The sequence below is a fragment of the Oryza glaberrima genome, chromosome 12 (assembly GCF_000147395.1).
Source record: "Oryza glaberrima chromosome 12, OglaRS2, whole genome shotgun sequence".
Classification (NCBI taxonomy): Eukaryota; Viridiplantae; Streptophyta; class Magnoliopsida; order Poales; family Poaceae; genus Oryza; species Oryza glaberrima.
Genome location: NC_068337.1, coordinates 935,977 through 962,645, shown reverse-complemented (window position 1 = coordinate 962,645; position 26,669 = coordinate 935,977). Strand labels below are relative to the sequence as shown.

General features: G+C 40.6%; 4 protein-coding genes across 7 annotated transcripts; 1 reads left to right on the top strand and 3 right to left on the bottom strand.

Annotated features, from left to right (window-relative positions):
- Positions 1 to 123: 123 nt before the first annotated feature.
- On the bottom strand, positions 124 to 2,337 carry LOC127757465 (uncharacterized). Of its 3 annotated transcripts, none has more exons than XM_052282974.1 (2): positions 2,035 to 2,337; positions 124 to 1,908 (listed from the first exon to the last, which is right to left on the bottom strand). In XM_052282974.1, the coding sequence occupies exon 2, from the start codon at positions 1,833 to 1,835 to the stop codon at positions 363 to 365; it is 1,473 nt and encodes a 490-aa protein (XP_052138934.1). In that variant the 5' UTR covers positions 1,836 to 1,908; positions 2,035 to 2,337; the 3' UTR covers positions 124 to 362. The 3 variants fall into 3 exon arrangements, with proteins under 3 accessions (XP_052138934.1, XP_052138932.1, XP_052138933.1); XM_052282972.1 differs by having other exon boundaries at positions 125 to 1,938; XM_052282973.1 differs by having other exon boundaries at positions 125 to 1,927.
- A 1,732-nt stretch (positions 2,338 to 4,069) lies between these two features.
- LOC127757322 (uncharacterized) lies at positions 4,070 to 6,385 on the bottom strand. The gene is made up of 5 exons (XM_052282834.1): positions 6,344 to 6,385; positions 6,022 to 6,150; positions 5,695 to 5,793; positions 5,475 to 5,595; positions 4,070 to 4,287 (listed from the first exon to the last, which is right to left on the bottom strand). The coding sequence occupies exons 1-5, from the start codon at positions 6,383 to 6,385 to the stop codon at positions 4,070 to 4,072; spliced, it is 609 nt and encodes a 202-aa protein (XP_052138794.1).
- Positions 6,386 to 6,422: 37 nt separating this feature from the next.
- On the bottom strand, positions 6,423 to 9,672 carry LOC127757321 (uncharacterized). Its single transcript, XM_052282833.1, has 6 exons — positions 9,465 to 9,672; positions 8,249 to 8,374; positions 7,810 to 8,165; positions 7,143 to 7,241; positions 6,947 to 7,067; positions 6,423 to 6,745 (listed from the first exon to the last, which is right to left on the bottom strand). Exons 1-6 carry the CDS (start codon positions 9,670 to 9,672, stop codon positions 6,525 to 6,527), a joined length of 1,131 nt encoding a protein of 376 aa, XP_052138793.1. The 3' UTR covers positions 6,423 to 6,524.
- Positions 9,673 to 16,680: 7,008 nt separating this feature from the next.
- On the top strand, positions 16,681 to 23,044 carry LOC127757114 (uncharacterized). 2 transcript variants are annotated; one of them, XM_052282545.1, is made up of 8 exons: positions 16,684 to 17,119; positions 17,268 to 17,753; positions 17,864 to 18,244; positions 21,490 to 21,587; positions 21,673 to 21,722; positions 21,976 to 22,028; positions 22,300 to 22,627; positions 22,730 to 23,044. In XM_052282545.1, the coding sequence occupies exons 1-7, from the start codon at positions 16,937 to 16,939 to the stop codon at positions 22,606 to 22,608; spliced, it is 1,560 nt and encodes a 519-aa protein (XP_052138505.1). In that variant the 5' UTR covers positions 16,684 to 16,936; the 3' UTR covers positions 22,609 to 22,627; positions 22,730 to 23,044. The 2 variants fall into 2 exon arrangements, with proteins under 2 accessions (XP_052138506.1, XP_052138505.1); XM_052282546.1 differs by lacking the exons at positions 21,976 to 22,028; positions 22,730 to 23,044 and having other exon boundaries at positions 16,681 to 17,119; positions 22,300 to 22,472.
- The last annotated feature ends 3,625 nt before the right edge of the window (positions 23,045 to 26,669 follow it).

Below are 26,669 nucleotides of genomic sequence, written 5' to 3'. Positions count from 1 at the left end.
GCTTCAAACAATAGGAGACGAATTACTTCTCCACTGGACACTGGATACAATTCTGACAGCAGCACTGAATGCAAATGGAGGTCTTCTCTTCCATGGTGATTTTTAAATGAGGCAACAACAGAAGGAAGCATAGGACATCCAATGACACATATATGTTAAACAAATATCAAGTATCAATACACACTTTGCTTGACTGAGCAAAGTAGCAGAAGAAAGTAGGCATGTGAATTCTTTTACAACACTCCGACCTGTCACTGCAGCAACTACAAAGTTCGAAAATTTTAAAATAAAACTATTCTAAAGAAACAATCACGCACCACCATATATAGTCATTTTGTTATCAGATGTACCGACGGAATATTCTAGAACATAGACCACCAACTCTTTTTGGTGTCCACATGCACTTCAGTGGCACTTGGGGATCTACAGTACAGTTGCCTTCTACCACTCCTAGCAGGATTTGTAAAGCATAAAACTAGAGCGAAACCGATAAGGCTTACGACTGGAGCAGCAGCAATAAAAATCCATCCACTGCGCCTGTGTGCACTGTTTGGTTGCTCATCAACACGAACATTGTGTTCACTTGTATTAGTCTCTTCGATAGCACCAACAGCCATCTGACGAGTTACCTGGACCTCTTGTTCATCAGAATTTTCTTCCACAACCTGAATGTCTCTTACATTGGTTGTGGCTTGCTTGGACCTTTCATACTCTGCATCATCTGTAGGAAGCTCATATCGGCAGACAGGACATGTATTTCTAGAACTAAGCCATGGCAAGATGCACGATGAATGATAAAGATGCATGCATGGTAGCTGTTTTGCTCTAGCTCTGGTAGGAATTGGATCTTTGCAGACCGGACAGATCACATCATCATTTATCTGATGACTTGCGGAGATAATCACAGAGGGGAGGTTTTCAATAAATGATGTCGCAGCTGGTGGAGCTCCTCTTCTGGAACTGTTGTCCTCAGCAAATTGCTCAAGGAGCATCTCGAACTGCCTTGCATCAACATAATCATCTGGATTCCCGACAAAAGTTGTCCTCATTTCTGGCCCTTCCATGTCGTCTAGCAAGTTTCTCACATTTGCTCTTTGACGTACAGCCACACCCCAATTCCATACACCATCTTCAGATTCGTCCTCACTCAATCCACTTAGCTGAATATCATGTGATTGCTGCTGGTGCTGGGTCATGGTGTTTATTGTTTCATCAAAACCAGATTCTTCCACATCTTCCTGGTCATCTGAATCCCACTGATCCAGCCTAGCATTCATGGGATCAATATCGGTATCTGTGTTCATGTAACTTCCATTGTCAAGTTGAATGGAAATCCTCCTTGCCGATACACTATGTTCCTCTATGGAGGTGTCTGAATCCGCACCATAGTCACCAAAACTGATGGTTGATTCAATTTCACCAAACACAGAATCGACATAATTAAGGCCATCGCTCTCGTCATCTGAAGCATGCCATCTTTGAGATTGGCTTGGCGTCGAATTATACGACGCATGTTGCGGCAGGACTGACGAAGAATCAATATCCGTTTCACGACCTTGTCTTCTTGCTAAGTCGATGAGCTGAGAGAACTCCTGCGAGAATGCGTCCTCCAGGGAATCAATACTTGCAGTCCTGGATCTCTGCCTTCTCCGTCTTGTGTGATGAGAAGTGCTGGTTATTTCATCTCTTTCGTCATCGTTAAGTACTGTGGCCTTGCAGTCCCTGCATATGGCTAAAGCTTCAAAGGTATCAGTCACCTGAGCATCCAAAGTAAACGGTCTTGTGCAAACTAGGCACTGCACATCTGGTTGGCCGGCAAATTGATGGTCAGACATGGATATCCCCAAGGAGTAAACGGGAGACGCTGAAGTTGGTCAGCAGTGCACCATTGGATTTGGATGTGATAGCCTGGGGGGGCAAAAAATGTCTGCAGTGAAGCTGTATCAAAGTGATTGTGCGGCGTATGCTCAACAAGATGAACACAAATTAGAGATTGCAGAGCAGGAGTGGTGAGAAACAACAGAGAACCCCCACCTTATCAAGCGTTGCTGCAGCAGAGTAGAGGAAGCATCCCCCTCAGGATCCCTTTAAATCAAGAGAAATGGGATACTAATCGGGGATGGCAGTAGATTTGGGGGGCGGCCTAAACTAGGGCTCGTGGGTCGTGGGCAGTAGAGGAGGAACCAACTGCACTCTGCAGCGATCGATTGATGAAGGTGACGCCAATCGAATCAGTGGAGCAACGCCAAAGACGGCAAGCAATGGAATTTTGAGATTTTGGGGATTGAAGGTGGGGAAAAAGAGGAGGAGGGAGACGAAGACAACTAGACGAAAGCCAAAGGCAAACCACCTGCGTCTGCCAGGTACGGCCCACCAGTCAGTACCACTGGTGAAAATTATTCTTTTGATAAATTATTTTGCCGTTAAACTGCTTCCATGAACAAGTTATTAGTAGTAGTATGGTTTCAAAAAGATAAAAAAAACAGTTATCTGATAAGCCAACATGTACGTGGTTGCAATATAATGGTAGTTCACTAGCTAGTAGACTTAAAAATCACATGCATGCAAACATGAATAACAAGGTCATTTATATACCTACGCACTATTCGCTAAAGAAAACAACATACAAAATTACATATCTTTCTCTCCCCTTCAGCTCATTTATATATGAACATGCAGGTAATACTTACGCATCTTTCCTCTCCCCCGCCTCCTTTTTTTTTTAACTAACGACGTCATATAAAGAAATCAATAGTTAGTATATTTTAATTTTTAATTTTTTTCCAATTATTTTTATTTATAAACAAATAAATAATTTAAGTTCCATATTATATATATATATATATATATATATTACTATACAAAATCAAAATAGATTTTTTTGCATAGACTATTGTTCTTTGCATACAAACCAAATAAGAATAAGACATTATAAAATAAAATCAATTGATGATATGCATTATGTCGTATTAAGTCAGCATACATTATAAAAGAACCCATAGAGAGCTTTTAATATGTCTTAAAAGTTAGAAAACAATTTCACTTATCTCAATGGATTCATGTTGTAGGATCGTAAAGGGCCTTTCCTACCCCAAAAGCTAGCTATTGAGGTGAGGGACTCCCCCACTTATATCTAAGGTCATTTGCCCTTCCACAACCAATATGAGACTATTCAACAATCTCCCCCTTCACACATTGGTGTCGCTCAGCCCTTCATCGTATCCGAGCCCCACCGGCCCACGGTCCATCAGGTATACGGGCCCCGCAGGCACCCACGGTCCATCAGGCCAGAGATGTTAACCTAGCCAGGCTCTGATACCAATTGTAGGATCGTAAAGGGTATTTCCCACCCTAAAAACTAGCCATTGAGGTGAGGGGCTCTCCCACTTATATCTTAGGTCATTTGCCCTTCCACAACCAATGTGGGACTATTCAACACATGTTTTTCATCAATTAGATCTATTTTTAGAAGAAAACTTAAGTCGACATGTGTCATGTCTTAAAAGTTAGAAAAACAATCAAATGATTTTTCTTTTTTAAAAAAGGAAACATCTCAACATTGGTTTTCACTTAAACTTTTCAAAAAAAAAAGTAAAATGAAAATAAGGTCCCTTCCACCTCCTCCTCCATTTCACATGCACACAACACTGCCTCCCCCTCCTTATCTTTTAAGCTAACTAAACTAAAAGAGAACAATCAATGTCGAAACAACTAGGTTATGTATACCTGATTAAATTTCTCCCTCCTTATCCATTTATGAATCCATTCAAAACTCAAAAACATCTTATAATATGAAACGGAGGAAGTCCCAAAGACTAAACAAAAGATGAAGGAGGAAGTCCCAAAGACTAAACAAAAGATGAAGGTGACAGATACAACTGTTCTGAAAAACACCATGGGGAGTTCTAGTTTCACAGAAAAATGAGGAAAGAAGAAGGCAACCCGATGAGTTCATCACTATATATTTTCCTATATATATACACCATCTATCAGTTCTCTTCACTCAAACCACTCTTGTATCTGTCAATTTTTAAGTCTTAACTCTCATCTGGATCTGCAGGTAGTAGTTTCATACAGCTTGGAACAGTTTCTCTTGCTCGCTGGGTCTTCCAAAAGCTTTTCTTAGGAACCTTTCCACAACAGAGATGAATTCTTCGGGTCGTTCCTCCTGTGGCAAGTGCCTAGAATTCTTTATCACCTCAAATGCTGCACCAGGAATCACACGTGCAACGCGCTCGGTATTCCAACGAGGAACAAGGCGATCAGTATCTCCACTCACCACTAGCACTGCAATGGTAAGAAACACACAAACCATTCAGAAAGTAACATCATTTATGAGCCACGCGCAAGATGATCATTCTAATCAGTTGTCCAAAACAATAATAATTCACTGGTAAACTTGAAATTGAATCTAAATGTGGATGATAAGTAGTTTTTCACAAATTAGTACTCCCTCCGTTTTTTAATGAGAAAATCCCCTATGTACCCATGAAAGTTCACCTAATCCCTTCTATACCCCTGAATTTTGCTCAATCCCTTACATACCCCTGAATTTAGTTTGGATCCCTTCTATGCCCTTTCCGCTAGTTGACCGTTAGTTGACCGTTAAATTCTTTTGAAAAAGTCCATTTTGCCCTTTGCTATGAAGAAACATAATAAATTAATGAAGTATATTGTTAGAATGTAAAAATTTATTGGATGAGACTATTATATTTATGAGTATGTGATGCACCATATTATTTGTGACAAATTCACTTTTACATATGATATAAAAAGTTAATACTTATTTAGTTATTAAAAGTTCTTTTATATAGCATATGTGTTTTCATAGTAATACAACATATTTGTTTATTATTATCAAAACACATATGCTAAAAAAATCTTTTAATAACTAATAAATAAGTATTAATTTTTTATGTCATATCTAAAAGTATATTTATCGCAAATAATATGGTGCATAACTATTTCATAAACATAATAGTCTCATATAACAAATTTCTATGCTCCAACAATATACTCTATTAATTTATATGCTTCTTTATACCAAAGGGCAAAATGGACTTTTTCATAAGAATTTAACGGTCAACTAGCGGAAAGGGCATAGAAGGGATCCAAACTAAAATTCAGGGGTATGTAAGGGATTGAGCAAAATACAGGGGTACAGAAGGGATTAGGTGAACTTTCAGGGGTACACAGGGGATTTTCTCTTTTTTAATAGATGACGCCGTTGACTTTTTCTCACATGTTTGACCATTCGTCTTATTCAAAAAATTTACGTAATTATAATTTATTTTGTTATGAGTTGTTTTATCACTCATAGTACTTTAAGTGTGATTTATATCTTATACATTTGCATAAAATTTTTGAATAAGACGAATGGTCAAACATGTAAGAAAAAGTCAACGGCGTCATCTATTAAAAAACGGAGGTAGTATATAGTTGACGGATCCCAAAATAAGAGCGTATATGAAAACCTGGGCACGAGATCTCAGAAAGCCTCCCTGAGACTGGAACTTTTGATGTGGATGTAGAATCCATGATCATGGATATAGTGTACTCCAAGAGAGCCATCTCCCAACCTCTGGATCTTAATGGCTGAAGAAAAAGGCATAGTTTTTTTTTTTTTAGTTTTTGCATAAAACAACAAGATGAGTATCTGATATAGTTGCAGGATTTTCAGAAACCGATAATCACCTTAGTGTAACCCTGAATGACATGATCAGTCACTTTGCTTGGGTCGTACCATGCATTGCGGATAGCCAATATACCAAATTTATCCATGATTAATCGTACCTATGTCACCAAAATCCAATCAAGAAAATAATTCGACCAGAAAATTTTCAATGCATAAAGAATTGCTTGTAGACTGGAAAAGCTAGGCTGTGAGAATTGATAGAACTTTTGTCTTTCAGGTTGAGTTTATTCGACTTCACTTACTTCTGTTGAAGCATTTACTAAAGTATCCATTGAAGAGGCTATTGACTAAGCACGGGAAATTGAAAAAGAAAACAAAAAACTTACCAGCATCACGCCAACTGATGATCGAAGAACAACAACAACAGCTTTACAATACAAAGATCGAACCATACCACCTATTGCCCTAATCATATCCATAAGTAAAATAAAAATAAGGTCCCTTCCACCTCCTCCCTTTCACATGCACACAACACTGCCTCCCCCTCCTTATCTTTTAAGCTAACTAAACTAAAAGAGAACAATCGATGTCGAAACAATTAGGTTATGTATACCTAATTTAATTTCTCCCTCCTTATCCATTCATGAATCCATTCAAAACTCAAAAACGTCTTATAATGTGAAACATAGGAAGTCCCAAAGACTAAACAAAAGATAAAGGTGACAGATACAACTGTTCTGAAAACACCATGGGGAGTTCTAGTTTCACAGAAAAATGAGGAAAAGAAGAAGGCAACCCGATGAGTCCATCACTATATATTTTCCTATATATATACACGATCTGTCAATTTTTAAGTCTTAACTCTCATCTGGATCTGCAGGTAGTAGTGTCATACAGCTGCTTGGAACAGTTTCTCTTGCTCGCTGGATCTTCCAAAAGCTTTTCTTAGGAACCTTTCCACAACAGAGACGAATTCTTCGGGTCGTTCCTCCTGTGGCAAGTGCCCAGAGTTCTTGATCACCTCAAATCCTGCACCAGGAATCGCACGTGCTACGCGCTCGGTATTCCAACGAGGAACAAGGCGATCAGTATCTCCACTCACCACTAGCACTGCAATGGTAAACACACACAACCCATTCAGAAAGTAACATCATTATCAGCCACATGCAAGATAATTCCAACCATTTGTCCAAAATAATGATAGTTCACTGGTAAACCTGAATGCAAATTCAAACATGGATAACAATTTTTTTTTTTTTTGCTTATTTGTATATCATTGAAGGATCCCAAAAGTGTAGTGTATATGAAAACCTGGGCACGAGATCTCAGAAAGCCTTTCTGAGACAGGCACTTTCGATGATGATATAGAATCCATGATCATGGATATAGTGTACTCCAAAAGAGCCATCTCCCAACCTCTGGATCTTAATGGCTGAAGAAAAGACATAGTTTTCAGTTTTGGCATTAGGACCCGATAGTTGCAGAATTTTCAGAAATAGATAATCACCTTAGAGTAACCTTGAATAACATGATCTGTCACTTTGCCTGGGTCGTACCATGCATTGCGGACAGCCAATATACCAAATTTATCCATGACCAATCTTACCTGCGTCACCAAAGTCCAATCAAGAAAAGACACAAATTTTAACAATTTGACCCTTTGCAAAAACTATTTTTACAAATGAACCGCTGCCAAAACTTATTTCAAATCTGACCCTTTTGCTCAACGCCAAATCGTGTGGCGCTGAACTTAGACACCTCAGCGCCAAATAGCATGTCGCTGAATGTACGTTGGCACGCTGACTTAGTCTCCCATCCGCCGTGGCACGGCATTCAGCGCCAGCTGACGTGGCGCTGAGGTGTCTAAGTTCAGCGCCACATGATTTGGCGTTGAGCAAAAGGGTCATATTTGAAATAAGTTTTGGCAGCGGTTCATTTGTAAAATTAGTTTTTGCAAAGGGTCAAATTGTCAAAATTTGTGAAGAAAAGAATTCAACCTGACTATTTTCAATGCATAAAGAAATGCTTGTGAACTGGAAAAGTCTGCTATCCAGTGAGGCAGTGAGAGTTGATAGGCTAATTGGATTTTAGCTACTTTTATTGACACATTTACTAAAGTATCCATTGAAGAGGCTATCAACTAAAGCACTAGAGATTAAAAAAAAAACCCTTACCAGCCTCACGCCAACTGATGATCGAAGAACAGCAACAACAGCTTTACAATATAAAGATCGAACAATACTAACTATTGCCCTAATCATGTTCATAAGAAACCCTGCAATCCACAAGCATAGCTCGAGGAATTTTCCCCAAATCCTATTGAGTGGATTTGTAGGCAAATTTGAACCATTAAAATCCTTCTTATTCTGCCATTCTTGTTCACCTACACCATACTCCTTCACACCTTTCCTCCTGAAAACTGGCACAAAAATGGCTGGTGCAACCAGCACAAGTGCAGCTACCCTTTCTGGTGCCTCAAAATATGCCTCCACTGCCACAAGGCAACCAGCTGAGTGCCTGAATCCAAACCATCACACACATGTAATTCATCAGACAAAAAGTAATGCACACATATTGAAGTATAGAATAACACATGTTGTGTTACATCCTTACCCGACAAGGACGGCCTTCTTGGCACCGAGTTGGTCAATGAATGCCAAAGTGAGAAGGCCATGGAGTAGGGGTTGATAGGCTTGGTGTCATCACCAGACCAGATGGTTCGGGATGTCAGACCAAAGGCTGGCAGGCCGATCATGTACAATGGTAGCCACAAGCAACAGTGGTCTCAACCAGCCACGTAGGATAGAACCACACAAAGGTCACACTACCTACAGTGGAAACCACTCTAAAACGTATTTTGCATTTCAGCCCCTATCTATTTATATGTCAGCCCTTATAGTGTATCTTATTATCAAACCTATTAAAACTTTATATTTTGGTCCATATAACAACTAAAAGAAGTATATATGCACCCCCTAAACACCATGTGGACCCACTGTCAGCCTCTCCCCATCCTTTTTTTATTCTCTTCTCGAGACTTCTCGTATTCTCCACATATTTTTATTCTCTATCGTCTTCTTCGGTCCCACTAACGAGCGCTCTCTTCCCTACCCAGTGAGCTCGCCGGCGAGACCCGTTCCCCTCCAAGTCCCTCACGTCGCCGCGAGCTTCCCATCTCCCCCGCATCTCCTCCGGCCTCTCTCCCGCGTCTTCTCTGCAAGCTACGTTGTGCGGAGCCCCATGGCGGCGGCGGCGGCGGATTTGGCCGCCGGCTTCTTCCCTCTCCCCCCTCTTCTCGCGGCGGCTGAGGGACCACCGGCGGCGGCGGATCCCCTCCCACCCCCATGTCGCGACGGTGAGGGGCCATCGGCGGCGGGGAGGAGGAGTTCTCGCCGGATCTGGGTGCGGGCTCGCCGGATCTGGCGGCGGGGGGCACAACGGCGGCGGTTCCTCTCCTCCTCCCTTCTTCGCAACCGTCAGCGGCGGGGAGCAGCGGTGGCGGCGGATCTGGGGACCGGTCGAGGTGACGCACGGGGCTCCGGCTCCGCCAACGCGTGACCTCGGGCCGTGGCTTCGCCCTTCCCGAGCCCAGGCGCGGCGCTTCGAGCGGTTCTTCTGCAAGCGCGGAATCGGCCTGCAGAGCCACGTCCCCACTGCCACGGGTGCGCGCGGCCGACGTGGAGGTTTGAGACCACAAGCTAGGGTCACGCGTTGTACATGGCCTCAAAGGCAAGAACCTTGGCACCGGCAATGCGGGCTAGAGAGCGCATGATGTGGGTCCAAGAGAAGACCGACGAGCCAAACCCATGTAATAGCACTATGGGCAAACCAATTTGGTTTTGGTCAGCGTTTGTGATGGCAGGGTCTGGAGATTGGTCACTGGAATCCTCATGGGTGCAAACCTTGTGGTGGACCCTTACGCCATTGATCTCGTAGAAGCTGCTGTCTGGGTCGGCGAGGGCGTCGGGGTCAAGGAGATCGTCCTGGTCAATGCCAGCCACACTCCGGCGGCGGCGGCGGCGGCGGCGTGGTGGCATCTGGGCACTGTCTGGAACTGAACCTGCATTAGTTGTAGGGTTTAGTAGTGCCAAAGCTGTTCTGCTAGTTTTGGGGACATTTTAGCTTTTGGTGCTAGTTTTGCCACCCAGATGAAAAAAAAGGCGCAATAATGCGCCATTTTAAATAGGGGAAATCACACATTCTACTTGCAGAGAGCACATCAACTTCAAAATATCCCATCTTAATAACCTCCTATCCAAATGCTGCAAGTCTTTCACCACAGAGAAGTTACCTGGGAACTCGGCAGAGGCAAAGGCTGGGGGAGGACCATTGGGACGGCGAGGGCGGAGGCCGCGGGAGAAGGCGGCAGAATGTTGAGGGTGTGGAGCCGAGGGTGGGGATTGGAGGTAGCGTGGGAGAGGCATCTGAATTGACCTGATCAACTGCAGAGCAGGAAACTCACGTTCTCTGGACTGAACAATTGTGTGGGGTCTCAACGGAAGAAGAAAACCGAAAAATCAATCTGCATCCACACACTGCAAATTTGTATCGTCATCAAACAAAACGGTGCTCCAAATAACTATCAATCTATATTGGATGAATGCACACTACCATGCTCGGCAATCGCATTTCTTGAATTTTTCTCATCATTGATTCATTGGGCAACAAAATATCAAGTCTTAATCTCCCTAAAAAAAATATATCCAATCTTGAAGCAAGTAAAACATCTGAGTTAAAAGCATGTGAACAACGCAAGCAGAGGAAAAACAAAAGATGATATCAAAATAGAAAAGTTTGGTTATAGTAAGCTTAAGAGTATGTATAAGATCTGAGACAACTATAGTCTCTCGTGCACTATAGACGATACCAAAAGACAGTTACTACAACAGTTTGCCATATATACCATGAAACTAAATAAATGCGAACTACACTCATAGCTTTGGAAAAGAGAAAATCCATCAAATACCATTGACAAACAACATAATCCCATAAATGCCATCGACAAAGGCAACTTCCCAAAAATGCCATCACCGTCAAACTGCTGTTAGCATCTTTCCGTTAAGTTGCATGAAAAGACAATCTTACCGCTAGACAACCATTTGCCCACGCAGCATCATTTTTGCATTGTTTGCTCACAACAAATCTATCTATTATATCTATAAAGTAATAGAAAAATGAGTCTCCACGTTCGCTCTCATAGCCTAGAAATTCTCACATTAATAAAAAAAAATAAAAAAAGAAAAATAGAACTAGATTAGGATTAGTTAAAAACTAAAGAAAGGAAAAAAAACTACAAAAACTAAGATACTTGAATCGGACAACAGTCAAAAACTAAAAAAAGGAAAACCGAATCATACTAATATGCTTTCGTAGGATACAGGAAACGGACAAGGTTTCTTTCGATTTAGAAAACGTATCAGACACTAATTTTGAAAACCATGTGAGACACTAATAAAAGACAGACTAATACACAAATTACATGCCATGGTAATATATAAATAGTACGCTAGAAATCTTCTCTCCACAATACACCGCAACAAAAAGAAAAGGAAAAAAAGATTAAGTACAAAATAGTGATGAAACTCTGTACGGATCCGACTTTTAGCGATGAAAAAAATTGTGAGATAAAAGCAAGTGTTTCAGGAAAATAGCAACTTACTGATGCTCTAAAATACCATAGAGTTGAAACGATATCAAAACAAGAAGTCAAAATCAATCTATTATCTTAATAAAGAAATAGAAATAAAAAAGGAGCCACCACTCTCATAGACTAAAATTTTTCACATGAATTAGAGAGAAATAAAAATTCTAATATATGAAAAAAGAGCCCAGATGGAAAGTAATAGAAAAAGAAGCCACCATGTTTGCTCTCACGACCTAGAAATTCCCACATTAATCGAAGAAAAATAAAAAGTAGAGTCCATATATGAATACAATTTAAAAATAGCTGAAATTCGAAATTAAAAATAAGGAATATTGAAAGATTAGACTAGAGTCCATACAAGCATACAATTTAGAATTAATTAAAATTCGGAATTAAAAAAATAGAAAAACTAAAATTAGAAGTTAGAGTCCATATAGAAATACAATTTAGAAATAACTAAAATTCAAAATTTAAAAAATTAAGATTGGGAGAAGAGTCATAGTCCATATATGAATACAATTTATAAATAACTGAAATTCAAAATTAACAAATAAGGAATACTGGGAAAAAATTCCAGCGTCCATATAGGAATACAATTTAGAAATAATTAAAATTAAAAAAATAAATATTGAAAAAAGAAGTCTAGAGTCAATATAGGAATACACTTTACCAACAATTGAAATTCAAAATTAAAAAAATAAAAAATATTGAAAGAAGAGTTTAGAGTCATATAGAAATACAATTTATAAATAACTAAAATTTAGAGTTAAGAAAAATGAATATTGGAAGAGTAGTCTAGAATCCATATAGGAATAGAATTTATGAACAAAGGAAATTCGAAAGTAGAGTCCATATAGGAATACAATTTAAAAATAGCTGAAATTCAGAATTAAAAATAATGAATATTGAAAGAGTAGACTAGAGTCCATACAAGCATACAATTTAGAATTAATTAAAGTTCGGAATTAAAAAATAGGAAAACTAAAATTAGAAGTTAGAGTCTATATAGAAATACAATTTAGAATTAATAAAATTAAAAATTAAAAAAAGTAAGATTGGGAGAAGAGTCATAGTCCATATATGAATACAATTTATAAATAACTAAAATTCGAAATTAACAAATAAGGAATATTGAAAAGAAAAAGTCCAGTGTCCATATAGGAATACAATTTAGAAATAACTAAAATTAAAAAAAATATTGAAAAAAGAAGTCTAGAGTCAATATAAGAATACGGTTTACTAATAATTGAAATTCAAGATAAAAAAATAAAAATATTGAAAGAAGAGTTTAGAGTTCATATAGAAATACAATTTATAAATAACTAAAATTCAGAGTTAAGAAAAATGAATATTGGAAGAGTAGTCTAGAATCCATATAGGAATATAATTTATGAACAAAGAAAATTCAAAATTTAAAAATAAGGAATGTTAAAAGATGATTCTTGAGTCCATATAGAAATATAATTTATAAATAACTATCACATATATACAATACAATAAAAATATCACATATTTGTTAGTTCAACCAAGAATTTAAAATTATGTTGTCAATAATAAAATATGAAAATATTTAAAATATTGTATGAGAAAAAAAAAATCTAACAATGCTAGCCGCGCAATCTGTGCGGGCTGCCATGCTAGTTATATTTATGTTATCTTACAAATTCAGCAACATCATTTGATAGTTTCCTTCCGTTTTCATCCGTAGTCACTCCCCGATGGCAAATAGGCAGCTCCCGAGAGAGAGAGAACGCGCCGTCGCCGCCGTGGAACTCCTTGCCGCGCCCTGCGACGCCGCCACCGTCGCCGTCGACCTCCTCGCCGTGCCCTACGAGGCTACCGCCGTGGACCTCCTCGCCGCACCCTGTGATACTGCCGCGCCGCCACCACTGCCGCCGTGGACCTCCTCGCCGCGCCCTGCGAGGCCGCCGCCGTGGACCACTGCCGCACCACCCCCGCCGTGGATCCTCGCCGCACCCTGCCGCGCCGCCGCCCTGGTCCTCCTTGCCGCGTCCTACCGCATCGCTGCCTTGGTCCTCCTCGCCGCACCCTGTCGTGCCGCCCCCTAGGGGTGGGCAGAAAAAGACCGAACCGAAAAGACCGAGACCGAGACCGAGAAATTTGGTCATCAATTCGGTCCTAGGCAGTGAAAGACCGAATTTTGTTCGGTCAACTAGGTTAGTCTCCTCGGGTAACCGAATAGACCGAAAAGACCGAATTAAAAAAATGTCTAAATGCAACCTACAATCCACTATGTTTAATAGGATTAAACTCTAATTTTCACATCCCTACTTCTTCTAGGCATGCAACCTAATAAGAGTCTTTACTCATAAGTGCTTACGAATTTTTTTTGTGATTTTTGTGTTGAAAATTTCCATTATTTCTTTGCATATATGAAAATATTGTTGAACTTCGGTCAGGACCGAGACCGAGACCGAAAAGACCGAGACCGAATTTGTCGGTCCTGACATTTTTGCACTGAAATTCGGTCTTCACTTTTCAAAGACCGAAAGACCGAAGACCGAGACCAAAATTTTCGGTTAGACCGAATGCCCACCCCTACCGCCCCCATGGACCGCCGGCATAGTGGCGCCATGGCCACCACTAGGGACCGCCGCTGAGCCACCGTCGCCGAGACGCCGCCGGGGAGAGCGCTGGATCGGGATCGGTTGCGGTAGAGTTAGGGTTAGAAATTTCATTTTTTTCTTTGACAGTGAAAATTGGGTATATTTTTCATTGAGGGCAAAATGGTCATTATTAAAAAAATAATGGTTGTAATGGTGTGGAGTTGACAGTGATGGCATTTTTGGGAGAAATAGGCTTGTGCAATGGTATTTTTGGAAGTTGCTTTTGTCGATAATATTTCTAGGATTGTGGTGTTTGTCGATGGCATTTCATGGCTTTTCTCTTTGGAAAATTATGTGTTAGTAGTACCAGACAGTAGAAACAGGCAGTACATACTACAGAGCTTGGTCCCCTCTACGTGGAAATGGTAGCTACAGTGATGGGGTTTGACCATTTGGGCAAATTCTACATAATACTATAGCGATTGGCATGAAGTATGAACCACCTAGTACCATAATATTTATGAAAACATACACAGTTATGAACACCATCTATTACTTGGTGTTGAGTTGTGATCCAAATTCACTTGTAAATAAAGGCCGACTTCTATCAGAGCGCAGCGGAGACCCGTCGCTGGAGGCTTGAGCCGTAGCGAAAAAGATACCAAAAGAAAAAACGGAAGGCAGAAAGAAAAACAGAGAAAACCAAAAAAGAAGCGAAACTGAAAAAAAAACAAAAAAAAGGAAAAAAAAGGTCCTGCAGCGCTGTTCGTCGCCCCTTCTCCGCGCGCGACAGGTGACTAGTTGCTAAATAGCTTTCTCGGGAGACCACTACACTTCGGACGTCTGATGGATAACAGAAAATCGGACACTTGTTATGTTATATTTCTGACACATACACTGACATGTGCAAAAACACTTTAAACTATTTTTTCTCTTAAATTATTTATCCAAATCATGATCCGATTACACCATTAAATTCGTTGCAATTAAATCTTCAAAACAAGACTACACATGAATATATTCCGACGAATTTTTTTAGCTAATTATTGAATTATTTTTAAATATTGCACGATGTTCCACCAGGTATATCGGAATTGTTTCACTAAATAAATCGAAAATGTTTCAATCGTTTAAATCGGGCGTTGTTTCACCTTTTATAAAAACAATGTTTCAGCAAATAGCGAAAGAATGTTCCAGTTCACTGCAACATTTGATCCATACATAGTGAAACACTACAAGTACACTAGGTGAAATATTTTTGGTAGAAAAAAATAAAGCGAATTCTCTTAATAGAGGGTTTCTAAAATATGTGGGTAATTTGTTGCAAAAGAATATTTTAATGCACTGCAACATTAGGTCTATACATAGTGAAACATTTTGAGTACACTAGGTTAAACATTTTTTGTGGAGTATGTGGTGGGAACACGTGGCAGTGTTGCAGGGGAGACATGGTGGGGCCCAAGGGGAGCATGTGCGCACGTGGTGGTTGGGGGGGAGCGTCCGATTTTCTCCCCCTCCCCCGGGCGACCGAGGCGAGATCTTATTATAAAGATTTAGTTGAAACGAATACACCGAAATAAACGGATCATAGACTGAATGAGTAGTTTCGGAGAAAAATGATTTTAAAGATTACAACTTACATATCTACTACTACTTAAAAAGTTTAAAAAGTTTAAGATGCTTCCTTCGTCCGATAATAAAAAGATAATAAAAAAAAGTCCGATTATAATTGGAAAAAAAGTGCGACAAAAAAACTGACGAAAAAAAGCAGAAAAAAGTGTGCGATTGTAAAAAGGAAGCCCGGCACGGCAAAAGAATAAGATAAATTTTTTTGTCCGCTTCCTTTTTTTTCTTTTCCGTTTTATTTTATTTTCGCCTCCTTTTTCTTTCACCTTTTAACGTGTTTTTTTCGTCCGTTTTATTTTCTTTGCACCGTTTTTCTGGTTTCGCAATTTTTTTTGCGGTTTTTTCATCGGGCTGAACCCTAGCGCCGCCGCCATGTCGATTTGCATCTTTATGTGTTTGCTCATCCAATTGATTGTAAAAACCGATTCTCCACTACTCTCATCATTTTTCCCTTGAATTTCCCTTTCAGTTCATCATTTTTTCCCAAGTTTTGAGGATTGCTTCGATTTTGGTAAAAAAAAATGAAAAAGGGGATCGAATGATCAAAATCTCTCAACAATTTTGGAGATCGAGAAAGATTCGACCACATTTGATGGAGAGGATCGACTCTGCCATCGTACGGACGGTACTATGCGAGATCGACCAGATTACCGGATTTGATGGGAGGATCGGCTCCGTCATTGTACGGGCACGAGACTGTTCGAGCTAGGCCTACAACTATATTTGTGGGCTGAGCCGAAGAGTGGTAGGCCTGGCATGGGACTGTTCGAGCTAGGGCTACAGCTCCACTTGTGGGCTGAGCCGAAGAGAGATAGGCCAAATAGATAGAGGTAGCGGACTACTCTAGGACTAGAGCTGAAAAGGAAGGAAGAAATGAACGTCCGGTCCAAAACCAAGGGAGTATAATGTATAGGATGAAAAAAGTTTTTACCCGTAGCAACGCACGGGCATTTTTTTCTAGTGCATATATACTTGCACAAAAGTTGTGCGTATATGTATCTTGAGTTCCTGACATGACAAAGAGACGAGGAGGCATTAGCATGATGAGGCGTCCAAAGTTTCTTCCGTGATCGGACGCTAGATGGGAAGTATTTCCGGCATTCTCGAACTATCGTACCAGTTTCAACCCGTGGGAGAGGGTTGGCCGCCAGCTCCGATGCTAGCGCGTATGCGCCAGATAGCAGCGCCCGATATTTTCTTTCCGGGGCGTGGGCGGAATCATTCAATCATCGATTTCTTCCCCAAACCTAGCCTCCTCCACTGCTCCCAACCTGCCTTCCGTCGCCGCCGCCTACCCTCGACTACTGATCTACCTTTCTCCGTCGGCGGCCGCGGGTGCCCAGCGCAACCGCACCCTCTCCTCTCCAGCAGCGGCGACCCCTCGCCTCATACCCTTTCCTGGGCAAGGCCGGGAGGGGATCAATCTAGGGTTTCCGCCGCCGCCTGTTCCCCGGACGTCGCTGCATGACGATGGAAGATGGAAGCTGTCCTTCACCAGTCACCCCCAGCGAAGCCGAAGCTGGAGCCGAAGATTACGAATCTTGGACACTGAAGCAGAAGCTTGAGGATCTCGTCAACTGTGATCCTATCCATGGTATCATGCCAAAAAATCCTAAATATAAAGCATATTTCGAGGAAAAGTTCCAGGTACGTACGTACATATTTTCTTCGATCCATCATCCATGGATGCAAAACTAATTAATTAATTTTGACCTCACCAGCTAGCATATATTTTTTTTTTATTGTATGCAATCGATCGATGAATCAAGTGGTATCATATCTATTGCTATTGTAGGAGAAGTTAAGTAAGTACGTCCGTGTTGTATTGCCGAAACTTCGTCCAGCAATTCAGAAGGATAGCGTCAAGCAATTCTTTCAAGTCTATAATTGTTGGTCAGGTTTCATGGGACGGGGAAACTTCCTTTTACCTGATATCCTCACCAACATGGCCTCCCAGAACGCCCTGCGTTGTGCCAGGGTCGCACTCCAGGGCACCTCTCCTCTGTTGCGTCGCCGCCGCGCTGACCCCAACACCCGCCACCGCTATGGCTTCGCCCCCCTACACATGGCTGCCGAGAACTTCAGCGTCGACATGGTCAAACTCCTCTTCCGTTACGGCGCATCGGCGAACATCCGCACCAAGGGCGAGTATGTCATTGAGGGCCTCCTCCCTCTCCATGTTGCTGTCGAGAATGCCAGCATGCACAAGTACATTGAGGATCATTGGGCTCATGGGGACCATATCATCAACCTCATCTTCCTCCTTTGTCTTCCTGAGATGGTTTCTTCTTCATTCAATTCCTATCCCTATTATATTACTGCCAGAGCATTTAGCCTATTTCAAATACTAGCTTGGACCAATAATTAATTTCAGCCACCACTGACATGCAGAAAATGTTCTTGGACACGACTAGATTAATTGCCAAACAGACAGATAACATTGTCGACGAGGTATGGAATTACATTCGTGAAGAAAAGCATGTCCAGGCAGCAATTTTGCTGCTGGCTGCTCAAAAGCAGCTCCGTGGCCGCCTTAACAACAGCAGTGGCAAAGCCTCTCTGAACGGGTTTGATATTGTTAAAAGCCACATTGATGATGCTCTTAACACCATACATCTTGAGGGGTTAAATATGGTTAAGGAGGGAAAGAATGGCAGGGCACTAAAGAGATTGAAAGACAAGAAGGAAGCCCTTCTTACAGCACTTGTACTAGTTGGCATTGTTCACAAAGCTGGTGAAGCTCTTGAGGGATACATTCAAACTCATTCACAGGTAATTGCTGAAATTTCCCCATTGTTACCATTGCTTTCTGATACCTGTGGGTTTTGATTTTTCCAGTTTCGTTTTCTTTAAATTTGTGTGATGCTTACTTCCCATGATTTTGATCTACTAGTGACTCATTTTCTTTAAATTTGTGTGATGCTTACTTCCATGATTTTGATATACTAGTGAAACCTCGAATTACCCTTGTTTTAGAAAGCTGTGGTGGGTGTGGATCGCTTTTCTTTTTCTTTTTGGTGATATGTAAACAGTTGGAGGAGCTCCTGCTGCATTGTATCAACTAGTCACATCCATATTATAAAAAGGAGTTAAAAAGAACTGGACCCATGCAGTTAATGGCATCTTTTAGCCTCCATTTTCATGTAAATCCAAGAGGCTGAATAGCAGGCCCAGCATAGTGGTAGTATACTGCTAGGTTCAGGTCTAATGCATGAGTCAAAAATATATGGAAACATGGGAGTAGATGCAGTGTGTTCTTAATGCGAAGCAAGGTGGCCCACCATCTTTTAGATGCCTACGAGTTTAATGCACAAGTCAAGGTGACACCTTACATCTAAATCTATACAATGTTGCCAACTTCTGTATTACACACATGCTTACCAATTATTGAGCCCATGTACCATTCGTTTCCCCTTTCTAAAGAAGATCTAAGAGGAGGGGAAGAGGTCCTCTTCAGTCTCAGCAGCAGAATGCAAGAAGGGAAAAAAGGACATGTATCCTGTCCAAAGAGGCAGAGCAAAGCGCAAGAAAAAGAACATAGATGAGGGAAGAGGTGCCCTTTCCAAACTAGCAGAGCAAAGCATAGAACAAGAAACAGAGCAGAGAAGAGGGAAGAACAAGTACCTGTCCTGTGCGACGGTTGACAGCTGGGGAAGTGGAGAGCATGAAGGAGAAGCAGACCCGTCGGAGAAATAGGGGCGTTAGGAAGGCAGGCTGGTCCTCTGCATCTCCCCCTTCTCCTTTTCTATCTCTAGGCCACTAGCACCCCTCACACACCAGCCTTTCGACTGTGCACGCCACACTTGCTCTCCCCACATGTGCGTACCCCCATGGCACTTGCGGAAGGCTAAGCGAGCAATATGCTCTCTTCCACTGGTGCTTGGGCGCGAAAGGCGATGCCTTTACGACACTTTAAAAACCAAGAATTGATATTTGCATGAACTATAGAAGAGCATAGGGGTCCATTGAAGGTAAGTTTATCTTTTTGGGATCAGGAACATATAAAATTTGTAGGGAAGATCAATTGTTCTTAAGTATGGTTTGAGAATAAAAATATAATAGCACCCTCCCTTGGATTGGGCTACCTTTTAAAGTGGGACCCCATGTAAGTTTAGCAAAGCAAGTTTTTTAGCTTGGAAACTGAGTCTTTGAGTTTTTGTAAATATTTTCAATTTTATTCATGAATATATGCGTATTCAGCAATTTTAATTATGACTCCATATATATTCAGCTTCTATTCTTTTTTTTTTTTAAGTTGAGGGCTAACATAAAGGGTAAGATGAGCAAGAAGGTGCGTAGTTGTTATGTGGGAGATCATGAGGCTAATAAAGGGAATAGCACTTAGATTATGTCAAGGTAACCTGCAAAAGGGTAGAGATGAATAGATGATAGTGTTAAGGGTGATGGTGGTTTGTCTTTAGCCCCATTGGAGTGGAAACCTGATATTGGATATGCTGCCCTTGTTAATAATATATGTTTGAGTGGAAGTTTATATATTCTTTCTCTAACCATGACTATGACTAGGAATCATCATATTGTTCTCTCAACAAGTCTTTCATATTTTAATTGAATTCAAGCTCTAAGAAATGAACGAAACAAAAGCTGGACTACCCTGAAGCAACTTCTCATAATGACCCAAATTACATGACCAGAAGGCCTGCATTATGGAAGCTTTTGTTGGTGCTGACCAGTTCTTTTTCTTCCTCATTTATTTCTTCTATTCCTCACCTGGCATGTTCATGTAAAACGCAAAACACATGTCGGATTGTTATTTTCTTTCTTATTTATTTGCTTTATTCTACGTGCATGTTAAAGTTTAGTGAGAATGCATGTGTCAAAAATTGTGACCCTCTTTCACCCCACGTCTCTATGCACACGAAGAGTGGGTTCTAATATTTTCTGTTCAACTTTACTTGGGTCTGTTTCGAAGGCCCGCCATTTCACAGCATCCATATATGCCATCATGCCACAATGAATATATCAATAAATTTAAAAAGTGGATGCTTGAAAAGAAAGATTAACCTGAACAATCATGGTATTACCATCATGCCACAACTTAGTTGGCAGTGACGATACATGTTCACACGGTACCTATCATAGGAGAATAATAGTTTAAGCGTTAAGCCTCCACCTTCTCACATCAAGCCTAGCAGAGAAAAGGCCTTGGCTTTTGGTGTCACTTAAGATTCGTTTATCATTAGGCAACCTTCTATAGTTTGTCTTTACTACTTTTTGATTTGTAGTAGGAAAAGTGAAAAATTCTCTGCTGGGGTCCATGGCAATGAAACTGCAAATTCCATGCAACTATCTATACCCCCAGAGTGTAGAACATAACATTGTGACACCACAATATTCTAGAGTTGATTACCATAGAGCATCTGTATAGTTTAGACTTGTTATACTTTCAATTCCAAAAAAGTGATCTGGTTTGTAGCAGGTGCAACGGTACCGAAAACAACTCTCACCTGCCAATATTCTGCTTTACACGTGTGCCGGCATAGTGCTGCCATACCACTGTTCTGTTGTGTAAGATCTGTTTTAATTTTCTTCTGCTGTTATACTGTAGTGTCGTCAAGTAATGTGCCATTGGTTCCAGACAAAAAGTATAAGTTGGGCAACTTGGTTGTTTGTTCATCTAGCCAAATGAGATGTTATTGACAAGGCCCTAGTGGGCTTTTTGGTGTTGTCTTGTTTGCGGTGAGCAAGGATGGCAAATAAATCCAAGCTTGGAATAGTAGAGTTGGTTGACTATGGCAGATTGGCAGCATGCCAAATCAATGACTTACTGATTCAACTCTTGACCACTTAGTATTTGTGTAGATGTAGTGCTTAAAACACCATTGTTGACTTTCAGATGGTCTGTACTGTTTATCTCGAGAGATGATGTTATTGAAGGCTGTTATGTGTCTTGCAACCACCACCACCTGCAAGTGTAGATATCTGAATTCTCGTTTTGGAATAATATCCTTGAACATTTTGTAATGATACGTTTTAACAATTTTCTTGGTGAAATGTAGGTGCGCCATGACGAAATTGTTGAACATGTTTCATCAATTCTAAAAAGCAATGGCATTGCTCATTCTGGGGAAAGCATTGACACTGGAAAACTTGAATGGTTTGACATCTACTGGCTTTATATATATATTCAGTTCATGTTTTTGTGCATATAATTTATGCGTTGATTTATTTGTGTTTTGAAGCTACCAACATGGTGGGGGGATGTTGATTGGCAAGTCAGATTCACAAAGAGGTGTGTTTCATTTTGGTTGATCCTATTTGTTATTAAAATAAACTAGAAAGGAAAATAGCTGTGAAACTTTATTACGTGTCCACCCATTACAAAGTCATTTGCTGTGGTGAATGCACAACTTTGGAACATTGCAGAAAGCTTATGACCTGCATCCAGCGCAAAAGGGGGTGCAACCAGACTCTGTACACCAACCTCGGAACTATGCTTTCCATTTCATAAGCTGTCTCATGACCAATTTCATTGCTGATTACAGTGGGCTATGGGGAAACTATTGAAGCGGACAAGTCATCTTCTGATATAGGCGAAGTTAGTAAAATAGTAATGAGATACGTAATTAAATTTATTTGTTGAGTCTAATTCATGCTGATGAAATTAGTATGAAAACAAGATTGTTCCTCCAAATTTGCTCCTACTGACCCCTATCAATTAACAAGATATGGAAATATTTGATAACGTAATGCATAACCATCAATTGTTGCCTTATTGGTTAACAACAGAATGAATACTCACTACTTAAATCTGAGTGTTTTTATAATTTTGTTTATGCGTTCAGTTGCTAATTTTCTCATGTAAACAGATCCTGGGAAAGCAACCACCTAAAGGATCAGCCATAGACGAAGTGAGAGATATGTTCTTCCCATACTGGAAATCGGTGTTGTCTCGACGGTTGCAGCTAAAGATAGTTCCATCCTGTCAACTAAGCAGGAAGGACTTGCTAAGTGCTGAAGCGAGCACGAAGGGGACCAAGAGTATTGACCACCCGTGTAACCCAATCAAATCAATAGGAAATCTTGGTTCGATGGGCTGGCCCCCATTGTCAAGTGAGTCCAGAAGGATGCTTTATACTGTTGCTTCAATGTCCCGGAAGGTGTTTAAGCGCACTTGACTACAGAAAATCTTTGGCGGTATGCTTGTTGAAACACTTTTTTTTTCTATAATAAGCCTCTAGAATGTCTTTTGGTCATAGTGCCCCCTACATTCTCAATGTTGCTTTAATCTTTGTGTAGGTCTCGGAAAGATCAATGAAACTTTGAGCCATCAGACGGTTGTATCCTATTGGGCTAGAAACTGTGTTTCATGGTTGTTATGGTCCATACTTTTTAATTTGAAAACCTTGATTGCAGTGTAATATTCAGATTTAAAATATGATGGAACGTCATTTATTTCTTGTAGTGTGCCAGGCTAAAGCTGACCCGGTAAGCGATCAACTGGCTAAATATTGTGCTGCCTCTAAAGTAGAATATTGTGATATGGAAGACATGTCTAGTGGTTGATTTGTTCTCCGAACATGCGTTTATATTTCTCAGAGAACAACTTCTATATTTCAGTGCGTCAATTTTTTCGTGAATTTATTATAATCGTTAGTATCTGCTAGACCATTCCCATAGATGGATTTGGAATGACTGGTGGGTTTGCTAGTTGCTACAATGTTGATGCTGGCACATCACCGTGGATTCTGAATCCCCGTAAGATACCCAAGTTTAGCTAACCCTATAATAATTCATTGCATAACATCGCGCAGATGAGGCCGTTCTGATCGCACGTCCAGTAACAAATGGTTTCCACGATCTGTATAATTGCCAAATCATAAGCATTAGTCGAAGTCGATGTTTTATCGATACTCCCTTAGGCCATCCCCCAGCTTAGAAACCATCTAATAGTTTCCATATTTGCCGTGTCACATAGACACTATGTATAAAAACTACTACTATCTATCCAATGGATGGTGTCTTCAAATTAAATTCTCATTCAATCATCTATATTCTCTCTCCTTTTATCCACCTATCATTTTGTTTTCATTCTTAGTTCTTGTGTAGAGATGGTTTCTTGCATGAGAAATGGTTTCATCATCTTTTTACCTCTCTCCTCGTTAACTCTCTTGCCACATCACATTTTTGCTTATGTGGCAATGTGTTAAATGCTATGGACACTAGATGACATGGAGGGTTAGGGATGGCCTTAGTCCCTTCTCATGTCAGCACGCTGCTATGCATTATTCAGGATATACGACCCCATTTGGTAGAGCTCCAAACTTCAACTTTCAACTCTAAACTTCAAGCTGGCTCCTATTGGAATTGAGGTGGGTATAGAAAGTGTTTGGCTAGATTACTCAGCTTCACGTCACCACATCCCTCGTTGCCATTTCGTCGAACACCTTGTAGGTGTCACCCTGCCGTTGCTGTTGCCACCGCCGCCGGCCAGCCCACACATCTCCGCCGCCCGCGCGTCGCCACCCAAGCCGGTCACATGTCGACGCCGTCTTCGATGCCATCGCGTGCCACCCACTGCAGCCGACACGACTTGCTCGCCGCCACCGCCTGCCACCACCAACGCGTGCCCGCCGCCACCTCCTGCCGCCACCAACGCGCCCGTCATCGACGCGCCGCGGCCCACGCCCGCTGCCACCGCATGCTGCCGCCGTCGCCGCCACAGCCGGCGATGGGGAGGAAGATGGAGAGGATAGAGAACGAGAGGTGAGGGGTAGTAAGGGGTAGTTCAGTGGTATTTTTACGTAAATCTTTATCTTTACCTATTATAAAAATTTAAAATGTTTTTGTCAAAGCTTGGTACGTCATCCAAATTACGCACCGATACCGAATCCCAGTTTCCCACACGCCCGCATCTATCAATTCGTGTAAAGCAACGCGTCGTCTGTGTCCACACAGAGACGTTCTTGCTTAATATGTATAAGATGCCCGCGACACAAGCGGTACGTGTGTGCACGTCATGTTTTCTGTACTTAATTTACTCGGTTTTATTAGTTTCTTTGTCCCGTCTGGTGATCTGGTCCCTGCTTGACACAACCGAGTACGTACATACATCTTTCAATCTATATCGTGCATGAGACATACGGTAACAAAATACACAGGAGACTTGATTGAATACTAAGATAAATCCACGACAATATATATCAGGATAACACGCTGACACACATTGACGCCCAGTTCTTTTTTCATTAAAATACAGATTTTACCATTAGCATACTTTTCAAACTGTTAAACGACACGTTTTGTACGAAAACTTTCTATATAAAAGTTGCTATAAAATATCAAATAAATTTATTTTTAAATTTATAATAATTAAAGCTCAATTAATCATACGCTAATATCTTTTTGTTTTCCGTGCCCTTACTTAATATTCAAACACGACTCGAGTCCCTCGCAAAGTGCAGCCCCGCTCAATCGAAGTAGAACTTATCAATAAACTGAAGTTCATAATTTATCAATAAACTGAAGTTCAGTTTATCAATAAACTGCAATCGATAAACTGAAGCTAAAATCTGAAGCTATATGTGACTGGCAAAAGGACTATAAGAGGAACAATTGGGACAAACACCCTAAATTTCTTAAGTTGCTAAATATTTAATTTCTACTAAGTCCTGTTGCAACGCACGGGCATATTTTCTAGTACACTAAAAAATTAAAGAGTAGTGGGTCTTTTGAGGTGGAGTGGAGCTGTAGAGAAACACCCAGCTCCATCGATGTAGCACAAATTTGTAGAGCAACTCTGCTAACTCCACTAAAAAAATGAATAATCTATACCGTTTGGCACTGCTCCAGCTCCAGGTAAATTGGAGTTGGGAGCTAAAGTTGTGCCAAACGGGGCCTACATAACAAACGAAGAAACTAACCATGATTAGCACCTGTCCATCATAAAGAGTTAATACTAAGGAAGGCATTGCAGTATCTCTAATTGATACTACCTCAGTTCTTAAATAAGTTTATTTTTTACCCATCTTACATATACCAATACAAAAGTAGAAAACTATATTACCCTCAATACGTTTGCCTCATGCTTTCACAAATTCTGATGCAATGATTGTGAACAATAAACTTATTTTTCAACAAACGGGAGGGGCAAAAATGATATTAATTTGGAATGAAAGACTAGTTGATATAGTGATTTAATTCTGTTGCAAACAATATTACACCCTACATTAGATAATATAAGACGTGCAAATTTTGTTTATTGAAAATTATAACATTGGATTGACATTTGAATTTACTTTTACATGGTTATATTTTTGGTTTATATAAACCTTATAGTATATATATGAGAAATTATAAGTTATCGAGTAGTTTTGGAGACCGTGTATTATATTATCGGCCCGTTTGGTGGGGGGAGTTTTCAGGAGGGATTGGGAGTTTAGAGGGATGATGCTATTAACTATTTTGTTTGGTTGGGAAACATGAGAATTTTGGTGGGATGGGGATGAGGAATTGAGGAATGAACTCCCTCCTTTTCAATACCTCGGTAGGGGGTGGTAGTTGGGAGGGAATTCCTCCTTTACTTCGCCTAAACAAATCTCAGCCATCTATTTTCATTAATGACCTAATCTCCAACTAAACTCGCTATCAATTTCCACCACCTCTACCAAACAAGAGATTGGGATGAAAAATCAAATTCCCATCTTAATCTCACCATCAATTCCCTCGTGTAAACTCCCAATCCTCTTTCCTTAAGTTACCAAACAAGCCGTATGGGATAGTGGGAGTACTTATTTGCCTATATAATAAGAAGCTTCAAAAACATCTATCAAACAGGTAACCAAAAAAAACCAACTGAACTGAAGTTTGCTTAATTAGGGCATTACCTGGCATGCAACCTTCCTAACATATATAATCCTTGGCAGCAATTGTTGACCCTGGAAAGGTTCCAGCATTATAAAAACTGCAAATTAAAAAAATATATATTAAAAAGCAGCTACAAGAATCTGATCTCCCTCGGGTTAAAAAAACAGGGGTCATATCCATGAGTGCGATCACCAGATGTCAAGGAAAAGTTTGGCAGAAACCCTAGTTGTTTATGTTTAACTAATGTACTACTCGAGCGATCACCTAAGGAGATAGTATAGCCTAAAAAGAATTAAATCTGACAAATTATTTCTTTTTATAGAAATACGCTCACTTTATTCAGATAACATGGCGATAAGTGGAATCGCGATCA